General features: G+C 43.5%; 1 protein-coding gene across 28 annotated transcripts in view; it reads right to left on the reverse strand.

Moving 5' to 3' along the window:
* The window catches only part of MAGI1 (membrane associated guanylate kinase, WW and PDZ domain containing 1), a 466,555-nt gene that overhangs the window by 149,700 nt on the left and 295,464 nt on the right, over nt 1-21,391 (reverse strand). For 16 of the 28 annotated variants that reach the window (XM_033926024.1, XM_033926026.1, XM_033926025.1 and 13 more), the window contains exons 6-7: nt 20,102-20,184; nt 8,804-8,842 (exon numbers count right to left, since the gene is read on the reverse strand). In XM_033926024.1, the coding sequence (XP_033781915.1) occupies nt 8,804-8,842; nt 20,102-20,184 (122 nt within the window). The remainder of the gene's footprint in view (nt 1-8,803; nt 8,843-20,101; nt 20,185-21,391) is intronic. The other 12 variants (XM_033926035.1, XM_033926039.1, XM_033926032.1 and 9 more) reach the window with 2 other exon arrangements.

Raw genomic sequence — 21,391 nt, forward strand, 5'->3', positions numbered from 1 at the left:
TTAGGCACTGCTAGGCATGATTCTATAAATGAGGCCTAGCGGTTGATTGACAACTGCTCTGAATAGCACCTAGGAGTTAGGCACCAAACCAGATTGTTTCTTATACCCCGCAAATGTCAACTGGGAATCATTGCGGCTTACATAAGGTTGGCAACATAGACAGTAGGAATCATAGCAAGACTATAATGAAAACAGATGTGTTTTTAGCACTTCCTAAACTGAAGATAGGAGGAAGTCTGACGTAAGCAGGTCGGAAGGCAGTTTCAAATTTTGGGGTCTTGAAACTCGAAGGTGTTTATAGAATCCGGATGTGTGCAACGTATGAGGGCTTACTGTAGGACACGCCAAGGTGTCCTGAAGTAATTTTGCACTCTGTGCGTGCATACTATACACTGAAAAATGGGGGGGGGGGGGGGTCATGCATGGGGTGAAGAGTGAGCATTTCTACGATATCAATTGGTGCCAACATGCTAAGTGATTAGCATGAGCCCTTTCAACCTACAAAACAGGTGGCAGTAAAGACTCTTGTGCTAACGGCAACATTACAGTATGAACACTAAAATACAAAAATAAATAACTAGTGGTCAAAAATCATATAAACACAAACGCATAAGAACCTAGGAATATCCTTAAAGGGTGAGACCAATGGTCCATCTAGCCTGTTCTCAAGGTGGCCAATCCAGGTCACTAGTACCTGCAAAAACCCAGGAAGCAGCAACATTCCAGAATCCCAAAGAATAACAAGATTCCGGAATCTCAAAGAACAAAAGATTCCATGCTACCGGTCCCAGGGCATGCACGTCTGTCTCAATAGCAGACTTTGGACTTTTCCTCCAGAAACTTGTCCCCAAACCACCTACCATAACAGCAGTGGTGCTAGTTCTTATAATAAGAGTTCTTACAAATGGACTTAATAATAATAAGTTCTTACAAATGGAGATATAACCTTATTAGGTGTTTAACAGGAGAAATGGCAGATGAAGTTCAATGTGGAGAAATGCAAGGTATTGCATTTAGGCAATAAGAATAAGGAATACGAGTATACAATGTCAGGTGCAACTCTGGGGAAGAGTGAACAAGAAAAGGACCTGGGTGTACTGATAGATAGGGCCCTGAAGCCGTCGGCACAATGCGCGGCAGCGGCAAAGAAGGCAAATAGAATGTTGGGCATGATAAAGAAAGGAATCTCGAGTAGATCGGAGAAAGTTATAATGCCGCTTTATAGGGCAATGGTCAGACCACACTTGGAATACTGCGTCCAACATTGGTCTCCCTACCTAAAGAAGGATATAAAACTGCTGGAGAGGGTGCAGAGACGAGCAACAAAACTGGTGAAGGGTATGGAGAAACTGGAATACGAGGATAGACTTATAACACTAGGATTGTTCTCCCTTGAGAAAAGGAGACTGCGTGGGGATATGATCGAGACCTTCAAAATACTGAAAGGAATCGACAAAATAGAGCAGAAAAAACTATTTACATTGTCCAATTTGACACGGACTAGAGGACATGTAATGAAGCTAAGGGGGGACAGGTTCAGGACTAATGTCAGGAAGTTCTGCTTCACTCAGAGAGTGGTTGACGCCTGGAATGCCCTCCCAGAGGAGATTATTGCGGAATCGACAGTCCTAGGCTTCAAGAGCAAACTAGATGCATATCTCCTTAAGAAAGGCATATAAAGATATGGTGGACTATAAATTACGCCAGGTGTATACCTGGCAGGGCCTCCGCGTGTGCGGATCGCCGGACTTGATGGACTGAAGGTCTGATCCGGAGATGGCAGTTCTTATGTTCTTAACCATACAGCCCCTACTTCAATCATTGGCATAACCCCTACCCCCCAAATTTCAGTTACTAAAAAGCATATCTCATAAAAAAACATTGTATTTTATGCCTATAGCTCATCAGTTTTTCTTCCCAACACGCTCAAAATCAGATCGCAGGCAGTACAATTGCAAATATATGAAACAAACCACTTAACTTTCAGGATCAAATCCTTCCTCCTTTCCAAGTATGAAGTGGATATTGAATTCCCTCTAAAAAGAATAACTCGCATCCATGCCACTTTCATATACGCGACGCGGCCAGCGTTTCGCAGTGAGTGCATCAGGGCTTTCAATATAGCAGCTTCATTTTGTTCAAATTAAAAATCTCTCTCTTTGCTTCACAAAGAAGCATCCTGCAACAGCAAGCGCCAGGTGCTTGGCCACTAATGCTGGAAATGGGAAATCGGCCATTTTACGGCTACAGGAAAGACCTGAGTTAAGGGTGTGCCAAGGCCACTTTTCCTGCACCTTTATAAAAAGATCCCCTGGTTCTCATCAGTTAGACTCTGTCAACTGGGTGAAGTCTCAAAACTAGTCAAAAGACTGCAAAATATAAAAAGGCCGAAACCCCCCCCCCCAAAACCCCAACCAAGCAAGTAACAGTAAGTTTAAGTTACCGTTTAAACATTACAGAATAATTGTTATCATGAGGTTCAACACAGCTGACACTAGGCAGCTATGGTGAAATACTGCTTTAAGGAGATAAAAGAAAGACAAATAGCTATTGGAAAATCAAATGTATAAAACAGGAATGGGAAAAGGATAGTTTTCTCCACCTAACTCCCCTGCCTAAGGCCAATAGATTTCAAAAGAAATTTTAATGTATATCAATTTCCCGCAGAGGAGAGAATCCTGCATTCACCGTGGGCCTCATCTGGGGCAGCCTCCTTGGAGCGGCTGGGGCACGGGCAGTGTGTCTGGGAGGGAATGCATGGATGGGAGAACATCGCAGGGGAGGAGACATAGGCATCCTGGGACTGTCTGCCAAGTCTCTTCCCTGAAGAAGCCCTTTCTGGAAACGTCAATCTCCTCCTAAACTTACTTGCTCCACTTCATCACTGACGCTGAAACCGTGGATTGAAGACAAAGTTTTATTTTATTTTTCTTTCCAGCTTATGATTTATCTTTAATCTTATCTATTGTTTTGCCTTTTGTCTTTGTTTTGTTCTATTTCTATCATTTAAATTTCTCCAAAATTCTACTGTTCAACGGCTCCCCCTTCTGCTTCTATTCCTTTCTCTCCTCTCTTCTACCTTCCAAAGTATTTAGATCAATGCTGTCTTGTTAAAATGTTTATTTTATTTTTATTTTTCATCTAACTCTACTTTTCACTTCTCTATTACCCTCCAGGTACTTTAGTTAGATTGTGAGCCTTCGGGACAGTAAGGGAATTTTTCAAGTACCTTTCTTATTTCTAATCTTAATGTATATTTTCTGTAAACCGCTTAGAACCTAACGGATGTAGCGGTATATAAGAAATAAATTACATTACATTACATTACAATGTGCGTCACATTAAGATAAAAACTCATATTGATAAATCTTGCACTGAAGCTATGTCAAATGTATCCTGTTTGTTGCTTTCATGGTGTTCTCTGGTGTATGTTGATCACAATTAAAGATACACATTTTTCTCCACAGGAATATAAGTGAGCAAAAAATTTCTGAACACACTTTTTCATTATTATGTTATAATAGAACCAAATCCAATTATACGTCAGCATGAAATTTTCTGGCTTGATTACTTATATATTGGCTTACTTAATTTAAATATATAGATAATTAAGCAAGCCAATTGTGCATATCTGACCACCACAAAAATGAATACATTTAAGTTTGGTGTCAGGTCAAAAGCGCGCCGGGACAAAGGCGCGAGCAGACAATTGAGCGCAGCGCGGAGGTGCGTGCCGAAGAAAATTACTGTTTTTAGGGCTCCAACGGGAGGGGGGGGCGTGTGGGGGAACGCGCCGCGTTGTGGGGGGCGTTGTGGGGGGCTTGGGGGGTTGTAACCCCCCACGTTTTTCTGAAAACTTCACTTTTTTCCAGTTTTTAGGGAAAAAGTTAAGTTTACAGTAAAATGTGTGGGGTTACAACCCCCCAAGCCCCCCACAACGCCGGCGCGATTTGTATTAAGTAAACTGGGGGTGCTCCCCAACAAAACCCCCCGTCGGAGCCCCTAAAAACAGTAATTTTCTTCAGCGCGCGCCTCCGTCTTGCGCTCAGTTGTCGGCGCGCGCCTTTGGCTTCCGCATTGTTGTCTATGAACCTTACGTTTGGGCAAACGGACAATGGGTAGAGTTTCACAACCTTCATATATTACAGTAATTGGTCTTTCTGGACCATCAAGAGATTTTAGCTTCTTAACTACAAACGTTGCATGCATTTTAGAAGTCCGCCCCACCGTAAGAATTGCCGCTGCCGGGTCAGACCAGTGGTCCGTCGTGCCCAGCAGTCCGCTCCCGCAGCGGCCCGTAGGTCAAAGACCAGCGCCCTGACTGAGTCTAGCCTTACCCACATGAAAAACACTGAATCCTAACTTTGGGGTCCTTTTACCAAGGTGCGCTAACCGGTTTACTGCACGCTAAGATGCTCATAGAATATAATGGGCATCTTACCATTTAGTGCACACGACATCGGTTAGCGCACCTTAGTGAAAGGACCCCCCTTCTGTTTTACGCCACAGTTGCCACAATCCAAAATTTGATCCGTCTGCGTTACAAATGATTGGGAACTCTACAATAATTAATTAAAAAAAAAAAAAAAAAAAGTAACCTATTTAGACCCGATTGATCTTCTTTTCTTTTGGTCTGGCAGTTTCCTCTCGCTCTTTTGGGTCTGGCTGGAATCTGCCCCCCAATACGCTACCATGAGCTTCCCATTCACAACCAAATGGACTTCGTTTCCTTCACCTGCTCTCCAGTATAATCTAGCTATTACACAATGTCTTCAGTAGAGGGCAGCAAAGCTGCATCTTTCTTCAGCATCGCGGCATACTGACCTGGAATCTCACCAGTAGGCCTAGTTATATTGTGACATTTACTGTACGATTCTCTCCCTCCTGGGGTTGTAAATGCTACCTCAGTGAGGAGAAGCTGGGTCCAGGAATTAAAAAGAACCTCAGGGTTCCCGCTGGCAAGGCACAACACTGTAATAGGATCATTAAGCTGGCCAGTAGTCTCCTCTCAGAAACAACTGAAACTTTACTACCACAGGTCCAGTTGTTTATTGATTTTTTTTTTTTTAATTAATTCAAATTTTTATTTTAAATCTACAGAGTGGGTTCACAGATTTAGAAAACATTGTAAGATTCAGGTATATATTATATACTAGCTATCTTTTTCCCACTATACAGTACATCAAAACATAGAGCACCGTGTGAAATATAACACACAAAGGATTTCTGATCACAAAATCATTTTTCAATAGGTAGAAACTATAAAATCAGATGCTACATTTTTTGTCTCAAACCTTAAAAGATAGTAAAGGAAAACTGTGTGCCATTCGTATGAACTAGATTCAATAAATGGTGTTGAAAAAATCCATACTGTTTATATAATAGTGCTTAGAGATGATTTCTGTGCCCAATATTGGTCATGAGAGGGTGGTGGATGCCTGGAACGCCTCCCGAGAGAGGTGGCGGAGGTGAAAACTATGCGGGAATTCATAAAAGTGTGGGAAGAACGCAGAGGATCTCTATTTAGAAAATGAATGGTATAAACTGAAGAACTAAAGCCGGCACTGGGCAGACGTGGCACGGTCTGTGGTCCCGTATATATCAATTCAGTTTTAAGATGGGCTGGAGAGGGCTTCGACAACTGAACTCCGGTAATTTAGTGCCCGAGGACGGTGCTGGGCAGACTTTTATGGCCTGTATCCCACAAATGATGAGATGGCTTGGATAGGCTTTGACGGCAACTCCAGTAGTTGGAACCTAAGGGCAGTACCAGGCAGATTGTTATGGTCTATACTAGAGAATGACACGGTGACAAAATTCATCACCGTTCCCGTCCCCGCGGATAACCGCGGGAAATAATCCCATGTCATTTTCTAGTGTCTATTTCAACCTCGGTCCTTCTACACCAGCATTCTTCAGAGCAAAGCTTGCGGGTCAGTGGTTGTGGCCATTCATACTCTGAGCCAAGGATAATGAAGCCATTGTGATATCACTGATTTGATTGGCTCTTAGGCACTGGTGGATTGAGGCATTATGACATCACAATATCTGCTCTGGATACCTTCTTTAGTGTCTATCTCGACCTCAGTCCTTCTACACCAACATTCTTCAAAGCAAAGCTTGCGGGTCAGTGGTTGTGGCCATTCATACTCTGATTCTTCCTTCTCTCCTTAAAGAATGACATGAAGATGGTTTCCAGCGGTTATCCGCGGGGACGGGAACGGTGATGAATTCTGTCACCGTGTCATTCTCTAGTCTATACCCCAGAAATATCATGAATTTATAATGCATGCAGCTACTGGCTGGTCTTTTATCTGCTATCGTTTACTATGTTACTATGAAACCTGGCGTAGATCCTGGCATGTACATTAGGAGCCTCGGAATTCAGTAACACTGCACACATCTTTAATGAACGTTCCGAAACCACCCTTCTCATATGGCCATGCCCCCTTTTGAGTTGCACACTAATAAGATTAGTATGCAGATCTTTATAGAATAACGCTTAGCAAGATGCATGCGCATATCCAAAATCAGCGACGATAATTGATAGTCAGTTGCCATCACCTTCATGTTCGAATACTAGCGACTTGATGAATTATAGATCTAAAAAAAAAATTGGTTTTGTGCTAGTCTGGTAAGGACCTCCAGCGTCATCCCCATGGTTGTTTTCAGCAGCCATCTTCACCTGGTTCCTCTGATCTTCCCAAACGTCATGTCTTCCGCCAATGATCTGTTTTGGAGAATTGACACAGGGACAAATTTTTCCCCCATCCCGGCGGGAACTTATTTTCCCGTCCAGTCCCTGCAAGTTCTTTTCCTGTGCCTGCAACCATTCCTGCAAGCTCTGTCCTCCTGCGCACAAGCCTCAAATGCTTTAAAATCGTTAAGTGTTCGAGGTTTGTGCAGTTCAGGCAGAGCTTACAGAAATGGGGCAGGGACAACGCCAAAACTTGCGGGGACGGGAAAAATGAGTTCCCACGGGGACGGGGAAAAATTTGTCCCCGTGTCATTCTCTAATCTGCTTCTTCTGACAGAATGACCAAAATAAGACGGTCATAATTTCATCATTTGGGCTTCAAAAGACATAGCCGGTTTGATCTCTTCCAGAATCGATTTGTTAGTTCTTCTGGCCGACTGTTGGGGCTATTTGGCTCTTTAGACAGCTTAGATGCATAATAGAGAATGACACGGTGACAAAATTCATCACCGTTCCCCGTCCCCGTGGATAACCGCAGGAAACCATCTTCATGTCATTCTTTAAGGAGAGAGGAAGAATCAGAGTATAATTGGGCACAACCACTGACCCGCAAGCTTTGCCTTGAAGAATGCTGGTGTAGAAGGACTGAGGTTGAAACAGACACTACAGAATGACAGTCTCTGGTATCCAGAGCAGATATTGTGATGTCATAATGCCTCATTCCACCAGTGCCTAAGAGCCAATCCCATCAGTGATGTCACAATGGCTTCATTATCCTTGGCTCACATAAGAATCAGAGTATGAATGGCCACAACCACTGACCCGCAAGCTTTGCTTTGAAGAATGCTGGTGCAGAAGGACTGAGGTTGAGATAGAAACTAGAAAATGACATGGGATTATTTCCTGCGGTTATCCGCTGGGACGGTGATGAATTTTGTCAACGTGCCATTCTCTAATGCATAAGATGTCAGAATAATGTGCAACTTTATGCATCATTTATAGAACCTACCCCTGTATTCACAGCAGTATGCATAACTTACATGCACAGAACAAAATGCAAGGCTAGGAACACATCTTCTTCTGCTTTAACCATATACCATTTGTTTAAATTGTGGAAATGTGAGATGGAGTGCTTGATGTCCCACCTCCTGTCTCCACCAAGCACATATAAACTACAACGTCTGCAATCACTATTTATTGATTGCTTCCGCCACATTCATCCACAGAAGGGCAACGAACTCCACACAGGAAGGATGTTAAGGAAAAAAAAGGTGCTTAAGTCTCTTGGATATATGGAACTCCAGCAAAACACCACCACCCGCATTTATAAACACTTCAGCAATATCAGCCTTGACGTGATTGTAGAACGCCAATTATATGGCTCTACCAATTCTGTGAGCTAAACGGTTACACTAGATTGACAAGGAAAAGACTGCATAGCATTTCAATACTGCTAAAAAAACACATCGTTCATCACTGTTCTTTTTTTTTTTTTTTTAAATATCTTTATTAGCAATTGTAAAAGGCACATACAACCAAGAGAGAGGCCAATAATAACGGGGTAAAAGAGGCCAGGAAATCAACAAGCGTAAAAACATGGCAGCAATGAGACAAAGTACAAGAAGCCCTCGGTTGGGTGTCCAACGCAATTGACATTTTAGAGAATATGGAACCCCCCAAGCAAACCTCAAACAACCGGCCTCAAATCACAACAATCACTCGCCAGACGCTCCAGCAGTCATAGCCCCCATACATACTATACCATATAATATGGAAACGTATCAGTTTAATATGCCTGTGCCCTCTCCTTCCCATCGGTCCGATTAAAGACGTTAAGGCAGCCCAACACTGATACCTGTAATCAATATTATTTTTTAATGTATTATATTTTAAAAGATATAGACATAGAGGAAATGAAAAATTTTAAATGCTTTGCAAGTTAATTTCCATACTATTCCTAATCCTTTCGAAACAGTATATTTTGTAACTTTAAAACTCTGCACCTCGTGTATTTCTGAAAGTCAAAGGCTGGATGCATCACGAACGTGTTGGGCAACCAACTGGTCCAACCCACACATCAAAAAGGTATTAGAGGAATGAATTTACCTAGTTCACTGTCCAGTTCCTCGGTGTGTACCCCTTCTTCTCCAAGGCAAGAACAGGAAATAAGACAGAAAAGATGAAAAGAAAAATTCAGACAGGAGAACCAAGGCAGAAAGTCCTTTCCAGAAAAAAAAAAAAAGCAAAACTTAAAAACAACCATTTTGCACAGTTTTACCTCATTACCCTTTGAAATTATGTTAACATAGTAGATGACGGCAGATAAAGACCCGAATGGTCCATCCAGTCTGCCCAACCTGATTCAATTTAAATTTTTTTATTTTTTCTCCTTAGCTATTTCTGGGCAAGAATCCAAAGCTTTACCCGGTACTGTGCTTGGGTTCCAACTGCCGAAATCTTTGTTAAGACTTACTCCAGCCCATTTAAGCCATTGAAGCTCTCCCCAACAGGTGCATAAACCACTGACAAACAGATCCTTAGTATCCGATGCATTCTGACTTTGCACAACGTAAGAACATAAGAATTGCCGCTGCTGGGTCAGACCAGTGGCCCCTCGTGCCCAGCAGTCCGCTCATGCGGCGGCCCCTAGGTCAAAGACCAGCGCCCTAACTGAGTCTAGCCTTACCTGCGTACGTTCCGGTTCAGCAGGAACTTGTCTAACTTTGTCTTGAAACTTTGTGTTTTCCCCTATAACAGCCTCCAGAAGAGCGTTCCATTTTTCCACCACTCTCTGGGTGAAGAAGAACTTCCTTACGTTTGTACGGAATCTATCCCCTTTCAACTTTAGAGAATGCCCTCTTGTTCTCGCTACTTTGGAGAGGGTGAACAACCTGTCCTTATCTACTTTGTCTTGAATCCCTGAAGGGTGTTTTCCCTTATAACAGACTTTGGAAGAACGTTCCAGTTTTCCACCACTCTCTGGGTGAAGAAGAACTTCCTTACGTTTGTACGGAATCTATCCCCTTTCAACTTTAGAGAATGCCCTCTCTTTCTCGCTACTTTGGAGAGGGTGAACAACCTGTCCTTATCTACTTTGTCTTGAATCCCTGAAGGATGTTTTCCCTTATGACAGACTCTGGAAGAGCGTTCCAGTTTCCCACCACTCTATGGGTGAAGAACTTCCTTACGTTTGTACGGAATCTATCATCTTTCAACTTTAGAGAGTGCCCTCTCGTTCTCTCTACCTTGGAGAGGGTGAACAACCTGTCTTTATCTACTAAGTCTGTTCCCTTCATTATCTTGATACATGCACTAAATAGAAACAGAGAAACATGATGGCAGATAAAGGCCAAATGGCCCATCTAGTCGGCCCATCCGCAGTAACCATCATCTCTTTCTCCAATTTCACATTGGGATTTAATCTGATTGGTTGCGAAAGTCTGCAAATATCTCTGCATTTTTAACGTTTCAAAATGATACCGGTCAATAGACAAATGGAGCAGTACTAGACTGTTCAGTATTTCTCATGTTACGAGTATCTTCAGTGGGTCTTTTACTAAAAAAAAAAAAAAAAAGGCGTTAGCCTACTAACGTGGAAATTTAGCACATAGACATGCTAACAGTTAACACAGAGGCTTCACACTTAGTGCATGTTAACTCCCATTTTAGCTGCATAGGGTGGAATAGGCAAGAGATGGGTATTGGACGGCATATTGCAATTAGGGAGCACTAACTCATTGCATTTTTACTGTTAATGAAGCCATCCATGCAAATCACTTACCACGACCTCAACAGGTGGCGTTAAAGGCATCCATGATATCTGTCATGTACTTAGCGTGTGGTAAATACATTGGGCTCCTTAAGGTGCGCTAGTGTTTTTAGCGCATGCACGAAATTACCAGGTGCTACACTGTGCGGTACGCTTCTAGAATAACGACAGCTCAATGCTGGCGCTAAGGTCTAGCGCGCGCAATTTAGCTTTTGCGCTATTCCACGCGTTAAGGCCCTAACGCACCTCAGTAAAAGGAGCCCATTGTCTCGGTCTTAACTGCACGAGCAGATACTGGGCACAGCCCCCAGTTAACACAGATGCTTTGCATTTACCGTATGGTAATTGAGGTAGTAACCATGCAGTCACTGCATAACTTTGCCACATGTTAGCAAAAGGATCCTTTAGCATTCTTATTTTTGTGCCAGGTAATTAATCTCTCTGATAAATAAGGCTCTGAATCAAGCTTTTTCCTAGGATACAACTGCTATGCAAAAAAAGGAAGAGGGGGTCCGGTCCCAGCACAATATCACTACTATGGAGAGAGGCAAAAGGCCCTAATTTCACCCTCTTATCTGCTGTGTCATTAGCTCAGGGGTCTCAAAGTCCCTCCTCGAGGGCCGAAATTCAGTCGGGTTTTCAGGGTAGCCCTAATGAATATGCATGGGGGCAGACTGCATGCCTGAAACCTCCATTAGATGCACATCTCTCTCATGCATATTCATTAGGCCTATCCCGAAAACCTGAATGGCTAGTGTTCCTCCAGGACAGGGTTGGGGACCACTGGTTTAAAGCAAACAATGGCTAGGAAGGACATTGATTAGTTGGGATCACGGGGCAGAACAAGAGGTGGGGAAAAGTTAATACTCCTATTTAAGTCCAGAACGCTAGGAGTTTGCTCTCTTCTTGTTCTCCCGTTTTGGCAGAGCCTAATGGTGGAAAACTCGATCCTTATCTATTGAACCATGAGGAAATGGCTGCTGTGAGTTCCCGTAGTCTCTCGAGACTACGACGGGAACTCCCCACAGCCATTTCCTAATGGCGATCTGCAGGGCGCAGGAAGATCGCTCCTGCCCCGAAAGCCCTCTAGACCACCAGGTAAGGCCGGGAAAGCGGCAGGGAGGTGAGGGGTGGGTCAGAGCCGGATATTCGCGGTTTTTCGCCATTCGCGGTCCGGCTCTGCCCGTATCCCCCACGGATAGCGAGGGAGAAGTGTACTCTGTTGATGCGATTGAACCACTTGTTAAAGAAGGTACGGCCGTACAACTAACATGAAAATGCAAATCTTTGATTAATTAAGTCCATGATGTCAAGTGTGATATTTCCTTAACAAACATACCACTAATTAGACTAGCAGTAGTAACACTCAGAAGATAGGTGGTACATTAAACTTCCCTCACACAGTACATCTCCTGGATCCACCTTAATAGACCAGAGCTCAGTATGGGCGAATTTTCATGATAAACTGCTTTAAATTCCGTTCATCTTCACCAGAAACCTTGAAACACATTCTTATTTATTGATTTAATTCGATGTATAGCCCTTCCTCCCCCAAGGAGCCCAGCAAACAAGACACATAACAATTAACAACAAGAAACAGAAGACTAAGGCAGTAGGACACAGTGACATGTGTCTAGTTCAATTGCTCTGGATTAGCAGACACTTGGAAACTGAAGCGTACACAGTCAGTGTGGGCATCGGGAGAGACGTACCACACAGCAAAAAAACAGAAGACCCAATGTTCCACAGTAAAAACAATCCAAACGATAAAAGCCAAAAACTGTGGATGGGGATGTTCTGAAAGATGATTTATTTGTCACTCTTCACAATAAAAACTGATAAACACAAATACAAATCCAAGCTGATTGTCCACATCTATTACCAGACCCTACATGGTCCGTGTTTCGGCCAACACGCCTTCCTCAGGGGTCCTAAAAGTAATTGGTTAAGTATGATGTAAGTATAAAGAGTAGCATAGTCGACTCCGCTTAAGTGCACACCCTTCGGACCGGGTCACCACGTGCGTTTAAACAGAGTGTGCGCTTAATAGGACTGGGGGGAGGGGGAGGGGAAGGCTGTAGTTAAGCCAGCTCAGTTTTAAATATGGCGCGTGGGCAGGCTGGAGCCTAAAGTACAGCTTGAGTGGAAGCGGAGCACTCGCCTTCCCAGCTGTCCCAGCGCTTAAGCTGCCGTGTGAAGCCTAGCCCATTCCCAGTCAGAACAACGATTGCATCTAACCGGAGTGAACGTAACACATAAGTGGATTATGTGCTTATGAATTGCAAATATCCAGAATTTACGTCCATTGACGTTAATGTAAAAAAAAAACAACAAAAAACAACAGGACCATGGTGGTAGGGTGCCAATAACTGAAGCGTGCGCTTAACCAGGTACGTTAGATAGATTGTGAACCCACCGGGACAGACAGGGAAAATGCTTGAGTACCTGATTGTAAAACCGCTTAGATAACCTTGATAGGCGGTAAATAAAATCCTAATAAAACTTGGAAAAACTTGGTAAAAAAACAACATTCTGTTAGGTGGAGTTGACTATATTATGAGATGAAGATAACATAGCCCGAGAGCGACTGTGATGCCAACCAGGTAAATGCTAATTTAAGGCTAAAAATAACCAAAAGCTGATTATGGTGGTTATAAATACTCAATAGAGTGCTATGATGGTGAATTTTAATAAGAGGATGAAGGATGTGGGAATGCAGAGGATGCCAAGGCCAGCAGATTGAGAGTGACAAACGAGAGACCAGAAACAATGGCCATTGTTTCTGGTCTCTCATTGGTCATATATTCACACAAGCCAAAAATTGACCATTAGGGCTCCTTTTACGAAGATGCGCTAGGGCTTAAACGCACGGAATAGCGCATGCTACATTGCCGTGCACGCTAGACTCTAACGCCAGCATTGAGCTGGCATTAGCTCTAGCGGTGTAGCACGCGGTAATTTCCTGCGTGCGCTTAAAAACGCTAGCGCACCTTAGTAAAAGGAGCCCTTAATTCCACGGAAAATGGAGGTCCAGCTGTGGAGATTGTGATGTTCAAGATGCAGGCTTTATTTAAAAGTACCGTTTAATAATCCACATAAAATATGTCTAGGACCCAAAACGTTGGGAGCGATGGACCCAACACGGTCCGTTGTTTCGACAATGCTGTCTTCCTCAGGGATCCCTAAAGATCCCGACATAAATACTCGTGGATTAATAACAAAAGGCGAAGCTAAGTCGTTACTTCTGCGCAGGTGAGGATGCCTCAAACCCGGCGCCTTGATCGTGCTTATGGTGTCGCCTAAGGATGCCTAACATCAAAGTAAGCGTGCCATAGATGTGATTCACGTCATACAGAGGTGTCGGAAATGTAGAGCTCGAAAACCCTGGCCTGCATTTCCTCCGCCTATGTTTGAGGTAGCTTTGTGGTATAAAGTGGCCTTAGCGGCCCTCATGGGTACCTTTCTTCTGTGCTAAGGCCATTTTTCCACAACCATAAAAATGTCTTTTTTCTAATATTTTCCATGTGGCCATGTGCTCATGTTGAAATAGTTCTCCAATAATTTTTTATTTAAAAATTTATATACCGCATACAACTATGCGGTTTCCATGTCACATACATAAAATCTTGTTTCCCTACGATTATCACATATAACATAGACATGTCTAAACAACATCATTAATCGTCCCTGTTATAACAGGGATAGAGCACAAATTCAATCAATTGAGAAATACAAGCAATCTTTAAATCATACATTGTTGTCAAAAAAATTCTAAAAGGCGATTATCAACTGAAATATACCTCAGCATAAGAAGGCATTGGCAAATAAATAATTGAGTTTTCAGCATTTTCTTAAAATTCATCCTCTCCATACAAAACTGCAGGATACCAGGCAAGGCATTCCATAGTTCTACGCCAGCCACAGATATAATTGATGCTCCGATCCTAGCATGCATAGTCAACCTTCTACCCTCCAAACTTAATAGAACTTACTATATAAATAACAGGAAAATCAATAACTTATATATTAAACAACTATGCCAAAGGACATCTGCAGTATCTCTTCCACATAAAAACCACAGAAAATACAGAACGAGAGACCTCAGAGAATATTGCATCCATTAAATTTGGTAAACAACATGTCCCATCCATAAAATAGTCACCTTCGTGTCAAAAACAAAACTCCTGCAGTTACGTATTTATAACCACAGATCCAAAATGGAGGAATAAAAGTACTTCGTTATAAATAAGCCCAATTCAGCTGCCTTTCATTCACAAGAGTTTTCACCAGACCGACCCAACAGTAGCCCTGTTTCGCAAATGAGGTGTCTCGAGGGAAAGGGCAAAGCAACTTCTCCAATGAAGCAATAAAAGAGGAAGTCGTCCCAACTTAGACTCACCAACTAACTGAAGCTCAATCCAGAATCCAAGCTACAGTGGTGCCTCACACAACGAACTTAATTCGTTCCAGGAGCAAGTTTGTTATGCGAAAAGTTCGTTATGTGAAACGCGTTTTCCCATAACAATACATGTTAAAAAAAATAATTCGTTCTGTAGCATAAAATATGCTAAGATGACATAAAAAAAGATAAATTTTTGGTTATTATTTTTATTTAGATACATCTAAAAACATAATTGTTTTTTAAAACAACACACATTTTTTAAATTTAAAGATAGACTAAGTAGAGTCTAATTTTACAGTGAGAGCTCAAGCCCTCTTGCCCCGCCGATTCCCCAACTCCCCGACAATATCGGGCCAGGAGGGAGCCCAAGTCCTCCTGGCCACGGCGACCCCCTAACCCCACCCTGCACTACATTACGGGCAGGAGGGATCCCAGGCCCTCCTGCCCTCGACGCAAACCCCCCCTCCCCCCAACGACCGCCCCCCCCCCAAGAACCTCCGACCGCCCCCCCAGCCGACCCGCGACCCCCCTGGCCGACCCCCACGACACCCCCAACCCCCTTCCCCGTACCTTTCTGTAGTTGGCCGGACAGACGGGAGCCAAACCCGCCTGTCCGGCAGGCAGCCATCGACGGAATGAGGCCGGATTGGCCCATCCGTCCCAAAGCTCCGCCTACTGGTGGGGCCTAAGGCGCCTGGGCCAATCAGAATAGGCCCGGGAGCCTTAGGTCCCTCCTGGGGGCAGGGCCTGAGGCACATGGTCGGGTTGGGCCCATGTGCCTCAGGCCCCGCCCCCAGGAGGGACCTAAGGCTCCCGGGCCTATTCTGATTGGCCCAGGCGCCTTAGGCCCCACCAGTAGGCGGAGCTTTGGGACGGATGGGCCAATCCGGCCTCATTCCGTCGTTGGCTGCCTGCCGGACAGGCGGGTTTGGCTCCCGTCTGTCCGGCCAACTACAGAAAGGTACGGGGAAGGGGGTTGGGGGTGTCGTGGGGGTCGGCCAGGGGGGTCGCGGGTCGGCTGGGGGGGCGGTCGGAGGTTCTTGGGGGGGGCGGTCGTTGGGGGGAGGGGGGGTTTGCGTCGAGGGCAGGAGGGCCTGGGATCCCTCCTGCCCGTAATGTAGTGCAGGGTGGGGTTAGGGGGTCGCCGTGGCCAGGAGGACTTGGGCTCCCTCCTGGCCCGATATTGTGTGGGGAGTTGGGGAATCGGCGGGGCAAGAGGGCTTGAGCTCCTTTTTGCCCCGATCGTGTCGGGGAGTCGGGGGGGCAAGAGGGAACCAGGCGGAGAGAGGGCAGTTAAGCGCAGTGCCTGCGCGGAAGGATGCAGCTCGGGCGACTTCGTTGTGTGAAACGAAGTTCGTTGTACGGATCAAGACATAAAGTTCGTTGTGCGCAGCGTTCGCTGTGCGAGGCGTCCGTTATGCGAGGCACCACTGTATCTGGATCTTTTTTCCAAGGAAGCTTTCCAGCATCGCCACCAATTGCTGAAAGTGCCAGGAATGACATTACATCGGTATGGCTTAACGTTCAAATGTCTTCTTATGTAATGACGTCACAAGTGAAAAGGCGCCATTAGCAGGTGGCCATTTTTAAAAAATGACCACATGAGCAGTTACTGCTACCTATTTTGCAGGCAGCAAGAGCCTGATTCTACAAAAGGCATCTTCAGTTGTGTACCAAAATCAGGGTGCCCACTGACCTAGGGGCTTACTTTTTGGGGTTTTTTTATTTGCCTTAAAATTTTTTTACATCAAAGAATAAACTATGAACAAGAATAGAGAAATATATACTATATATATATATATATATAAGAAAAAATATATAAGAAAATTTTTTTACTTAACACAGTCCACATTCAAAGAGGAAGCCAAGAACAAAATTCCAAAGGAAGTTGGAATAATCTAAGAGAAAGCGTAAAAAAAAATACCGAAGGATACCCTGTTTTCTTTAAAGGACCCAAAATCTAGGTGGCATTATTGGGGACAGATTGTAACTGTACTGGTTCATAGAATACATATCTATTATTTTGATAAGAAATAAAACATTTACATGGAAAGTGCAGTTGGAAGGTTGTTCCCAAATTCAAAATTGACTGACTTAAAGGCCAGAAATTTCTTCCAAGTTGCATCCATTTAGAACATCAGGAAACACTGCACTTCTTAACACCAGATCTATAAGACAGTCTTAAAATGGCTTCTATACCCTGAACAAACACAAAGGTCACAAGTAAAGTAGCTCTACTCGTGACCTCCACTTGAGATGAATCTAGGATCCCTGAGACATTCAATTCACCAGGTTCTTCTCCCAGAACTTCTTCATTCTTAGCTGGATTAATATAATACAATTTCCAAACTAAGAACATAAGAATAGCCTTACTGGGTCGGACCAGACTGGGTCCATCTAGCCCAGTATCCCATCTTATTGGAGGCCAATAAAGTCACAAGTATCTAGCAGAAACCCAAATAGCAGCAGCATTCCATGGCATATACCATAACAAATAGTATAGCCTTTAAAGGAAGAGGGATACATTAGAAATGAAGGATCTTCAGACTGCCCATCAGGTAGCTTAAACCTAACCAGGCTGCAATCCTCATTGATCCAACTTCAATATCTGTCATATCTATCCTTTAATACTCTATTTTTGTCTTGTTTATCTTATTTTTATCTTATTAAATGTGATATACAAAAGTATTAAACTTATCTTGCAGCACCACCTCTTCCGATATGAGCTCCATTTCAGAACTTTCCTCAGGGAATGAGGTGAAATTACTTATTTCCAGATTTTCTATCTTCCTTATTAGTAAATGTTTATCTCCAGTCTATTGGTTCACTTCAGGGATCAACTTTTCTATAGAGTGCATTGCAGCAAAGTGTTGTTGAACTCTTTCCTCAACAGTTTTCATCTGGGTGGAAGAATCATTAACAGAAGACATAAACAAGAGCATATCCAGTGTAATAAGCTCTCAATGGCTCCCCACAGTGCCTCCATATTCACAACTGCTGGCTTCACTAGTGGCTTGAAAGGGGCCTGTGATGGCTAAACTAGCCGAAATTGCTCCAAGAAGTGAAGCTTGATCTTCTTTAGGTTCCTCTGTCTCACCACTGCTGCAGCATACTGGCAGCAGTGCCATTCCTCTCGACGCTCCGACTGCTGTCCAAATCTCTTCCAGGGTCAAAGGTAATGCCGGCAGAGCCATCGATGAATCAACACCCGATGCCTCCTGCTGCTGTGCCCACAACTCATGCACCATTCTGGAAGGTGGAGGAGTAGTCGGTCCCAATGGGCTTAACAAAATTTTGTTGTCCAGAACAAGTATCTTCCTCTGCCTGACAGTAGATTCACCCAATATAACAGGTACAGCATAAGCAGTTATTGCTGGTTGTCATGGTGAGGAGGTTGCAGGGGGGAGACGGAAATTCCCCCCGTTTCCCTCTATACTTAGGCATTATTAAAGAAGAAAACTCGGCAAGGAAATTTAAATTTCTTTCAGTGATCTGGGAGCCTCCTCAGATGCCATCTTGGCCTCACACCTATATGAATAACTTAATTGGCACTGATAATTAAAAGTGCCAATAAAGAAAACAATTAAAAAAACTAATTAGCTGATAGGCGCCTACAACTTTGATGTAGACGTCTACACTGAGGCTCCAACCGGCAAGTAGGCATAGTTAGGGGTGGATTTGGGGTGGAGTTTGGGCATTGACTGAGTTAGGTGTGGGTAGATGCCTACCCTAGGTGCCAGTGTTTTAGGCCAAGAAAATCCTTAATATGCCAGCCTTAATGGCTTAATATACCAGTACCTAAGTTGATTTAGGTATTGTAGGAATGATTCTACAATTGGCACCTTGACGTTTTTATCGGCATTCGCGATTATTTACATTTCCTACTGTAAAAGGTTGATAAAGATATTGCCATAGAATTTTATCTTTTCAAGCTGGATCATGGGATAAACCCCGTTCTGTCCTGATAAACTCCAACTCCTATCTTTCTTAGAAGAATGCTAAAGACCTACTCATTAGACAAATTCTTCTGAAAGTGATTATAATACACTGTGCTTGTACGGTCTCTTGATTGTTGTCAACCGCGTGTACAGACTTCAAACTTATTACATAAAGCCGAAGCCTATCTCACAATACACTATTTTTTTTTTTTTTTTTTTTGCTGCATCAGAGGCACACTTTAGTATCTAACACACTTTAGTAAAAAGATTCCTTAGAAGCCTAAATTTAAGAATGCAATTGGTTTTCCTAGATTCAAGTGCTTACCGCTAAAAATCAGTGCAGTGTGTAACTTTTTCCCTGCTTTAATTGTACCCTAGGAGCCGACTACATTTTAAACGCCTCAATCTAGGTATCTACTGGGGGGGGGGGGGGAGATGCACAATCTAATCAATGTTAAGCTTGCTAGAGTACAACAAAACAAACCCCAGAAATTCATTAACAAAAATGAATAAAAACTGGGTCAAGAAGATTGAAATAAGCCAGGCCAATCCATACGCTTGTGCAATTCTGTACAAAAAGGAAGGCCCCCCAGGTCCAGGCTCAGTGAAACTGGCAAACTATTCTGACTATACAGAGCCCTTACTGAAAATGCAATTTTATGCATATGTGCTAACCAAGTCAACTGAACAGGAGGCATCCAAAGTAAATTCAAATCAGACAATCGAAGTATACAGCTTGAGGTTTTATTAAGAGTCGAACTCAGCAGACTATTCAACACTTGTCTTTCCAAAGGGTCAATTTAGAAGCCTGAACTCCTAAAATTAGACATCAAATCCCTTTGGAAAAAACCGACCCGTAATTGTCTGAATAAGAACATAAGAATTGCCGCTGCTGGGTCAGACCAGTGGTCCGTCGTGCCCAGCAGTCCGCTCACGCGGCGGCCCTCTGGTCAAAGACCAGCGCCCTGAGACTAGCCTTACCTGCGTACGTTCTGGTTCAGCAGGAACTTGTCTAACTTTGTCTTGAATCCCTGGAGGGTGTTTTCCCCTAAAACAGACTCCAGAAGAGCGTTCCAGTTTTCCACCACTCTCTGGGTGAAGAAGAACTTCCTTTTAACTTTAGAGAGTGCCCTCTCGTTCTCCCTACCTTGGAGAGGGTGAACAACCTGTCCTTATCTACTAAATCTATTCCCTTCCAAGTCTAACAGCAGCAGATCACGCACCAAAAAGGTTTTAGAGAAGCACCGCATTGGAACAAAGTTCCCAAATGTTATTAACTCGTTTCTGACCCTTACCATCATCTTCACATTCTTCTAGAGGCTTCTGCTGTTTATTCAGGCACCGTGGGTCTAACCAAGATGTTGTTTTAGTGTTGTGGCTATAAAGCAAAAAGAGAAATGTCATGTTTTTAAACAGGAGTTAACAATAATGATTAAAGACTATTGATCTGAAACTGAAAAGTGAAAGCTAGAAAACTGAGTTTGCCTTTGGCCCTTTTACTTCCCCAAAGAACACAAATTAATCAGGAAGAGATGATATTAAATGCACATTTAACTTCTGCTTTCACATGTATAATTGCGCACATATTTTCCATGATGACTAAAACTGAAGGGTTTATTTCCAAAACCTGCTAAGCCCATATTAGTTGCATTGGACTAAAGAGAGTATTGGAAATAAGCCCTTGATTGCTTGTTAAGGAATGACTATAAAATTATATAAACACGTTCATTTTTGGATGCTGTTTCTGCTCCAGACTTCATTTCTAGGATGAAAGATCACTTCTCCACCTATTTTATTGTCCTCCCTAGGGAAAGGAAAAGGATGTTGTATTTAGGGGAGACTGCCCACGAATTGGTGAAGGCTGTAGCATAAGATTAAGACAAAGGAGGGAGAGTGGGGGGTGGAGGATAGAGGAATTTTAGAAGAAAAAAATGTCGGACAATGAGGGTTAGGGACAGACAAAAGAAGAGAGCAGAGCTCAGGGACCCAAGGGGAGGGAACATAAGAATAGCCTTACTGTGTCGGACCAATGGTCCATCAAGCCTAGTTGCCCGTTCTCATGGTGGCCAATCCAGGTCACTAGTAACTGGCCAAAACCCAAAGAGGAGCAACATTCCATTATCTCAGAATAAGCAAGATTCCGGAACCCCAAATAGTAGCAACATTCCATGCAGAATCCCCAAAGAGTAGCAAGATTCTAGAATCCCAACTTAGCAACATTCCATGCTACCGATCCAGGGCAAACAGAGGCTTCCTCCCATGTCTTAATAACAGACTATGGACTTTTCCTCCAGAAATTTGTCCAAACCTTTCTTAAAACCAGCTACACTATCCAGGACGCTGGGATTGGCTAGTTGATGAAAAACCACTTGCCAATCCTAGCATGGGAAATTCATGTCAAGAGTTTGGGCCAATGAAAAAGGATGGCAACTGGTGATGCAGGACAGCAAGTCCACAAGCTGAGCAATACAAGACAAACAGTCAAAGAAGGGCATTTATTATCATGACCGCTACCTCGCCCACTGCCCCCCCCCCCCCCATCTCCATCTGATGAGGGGGTCAAGCATGAGGACACAACATTCTGT

The sequence above is a fragment of the Geotrypetes seraphini genome, chromosome 17, assembly GCF_902459505.1.
Source record: "Geotrypetes seraphini chromosome 17, aGeoSer1.1, whole genome shotgun sequence".
Taxonomy (NCBI): Eukaryota; Metazoa; Chordata; class Amphibia; order Gymnophiona; family Dermophiidae; genus Geotrypetes; species Geotrypetes seraphini.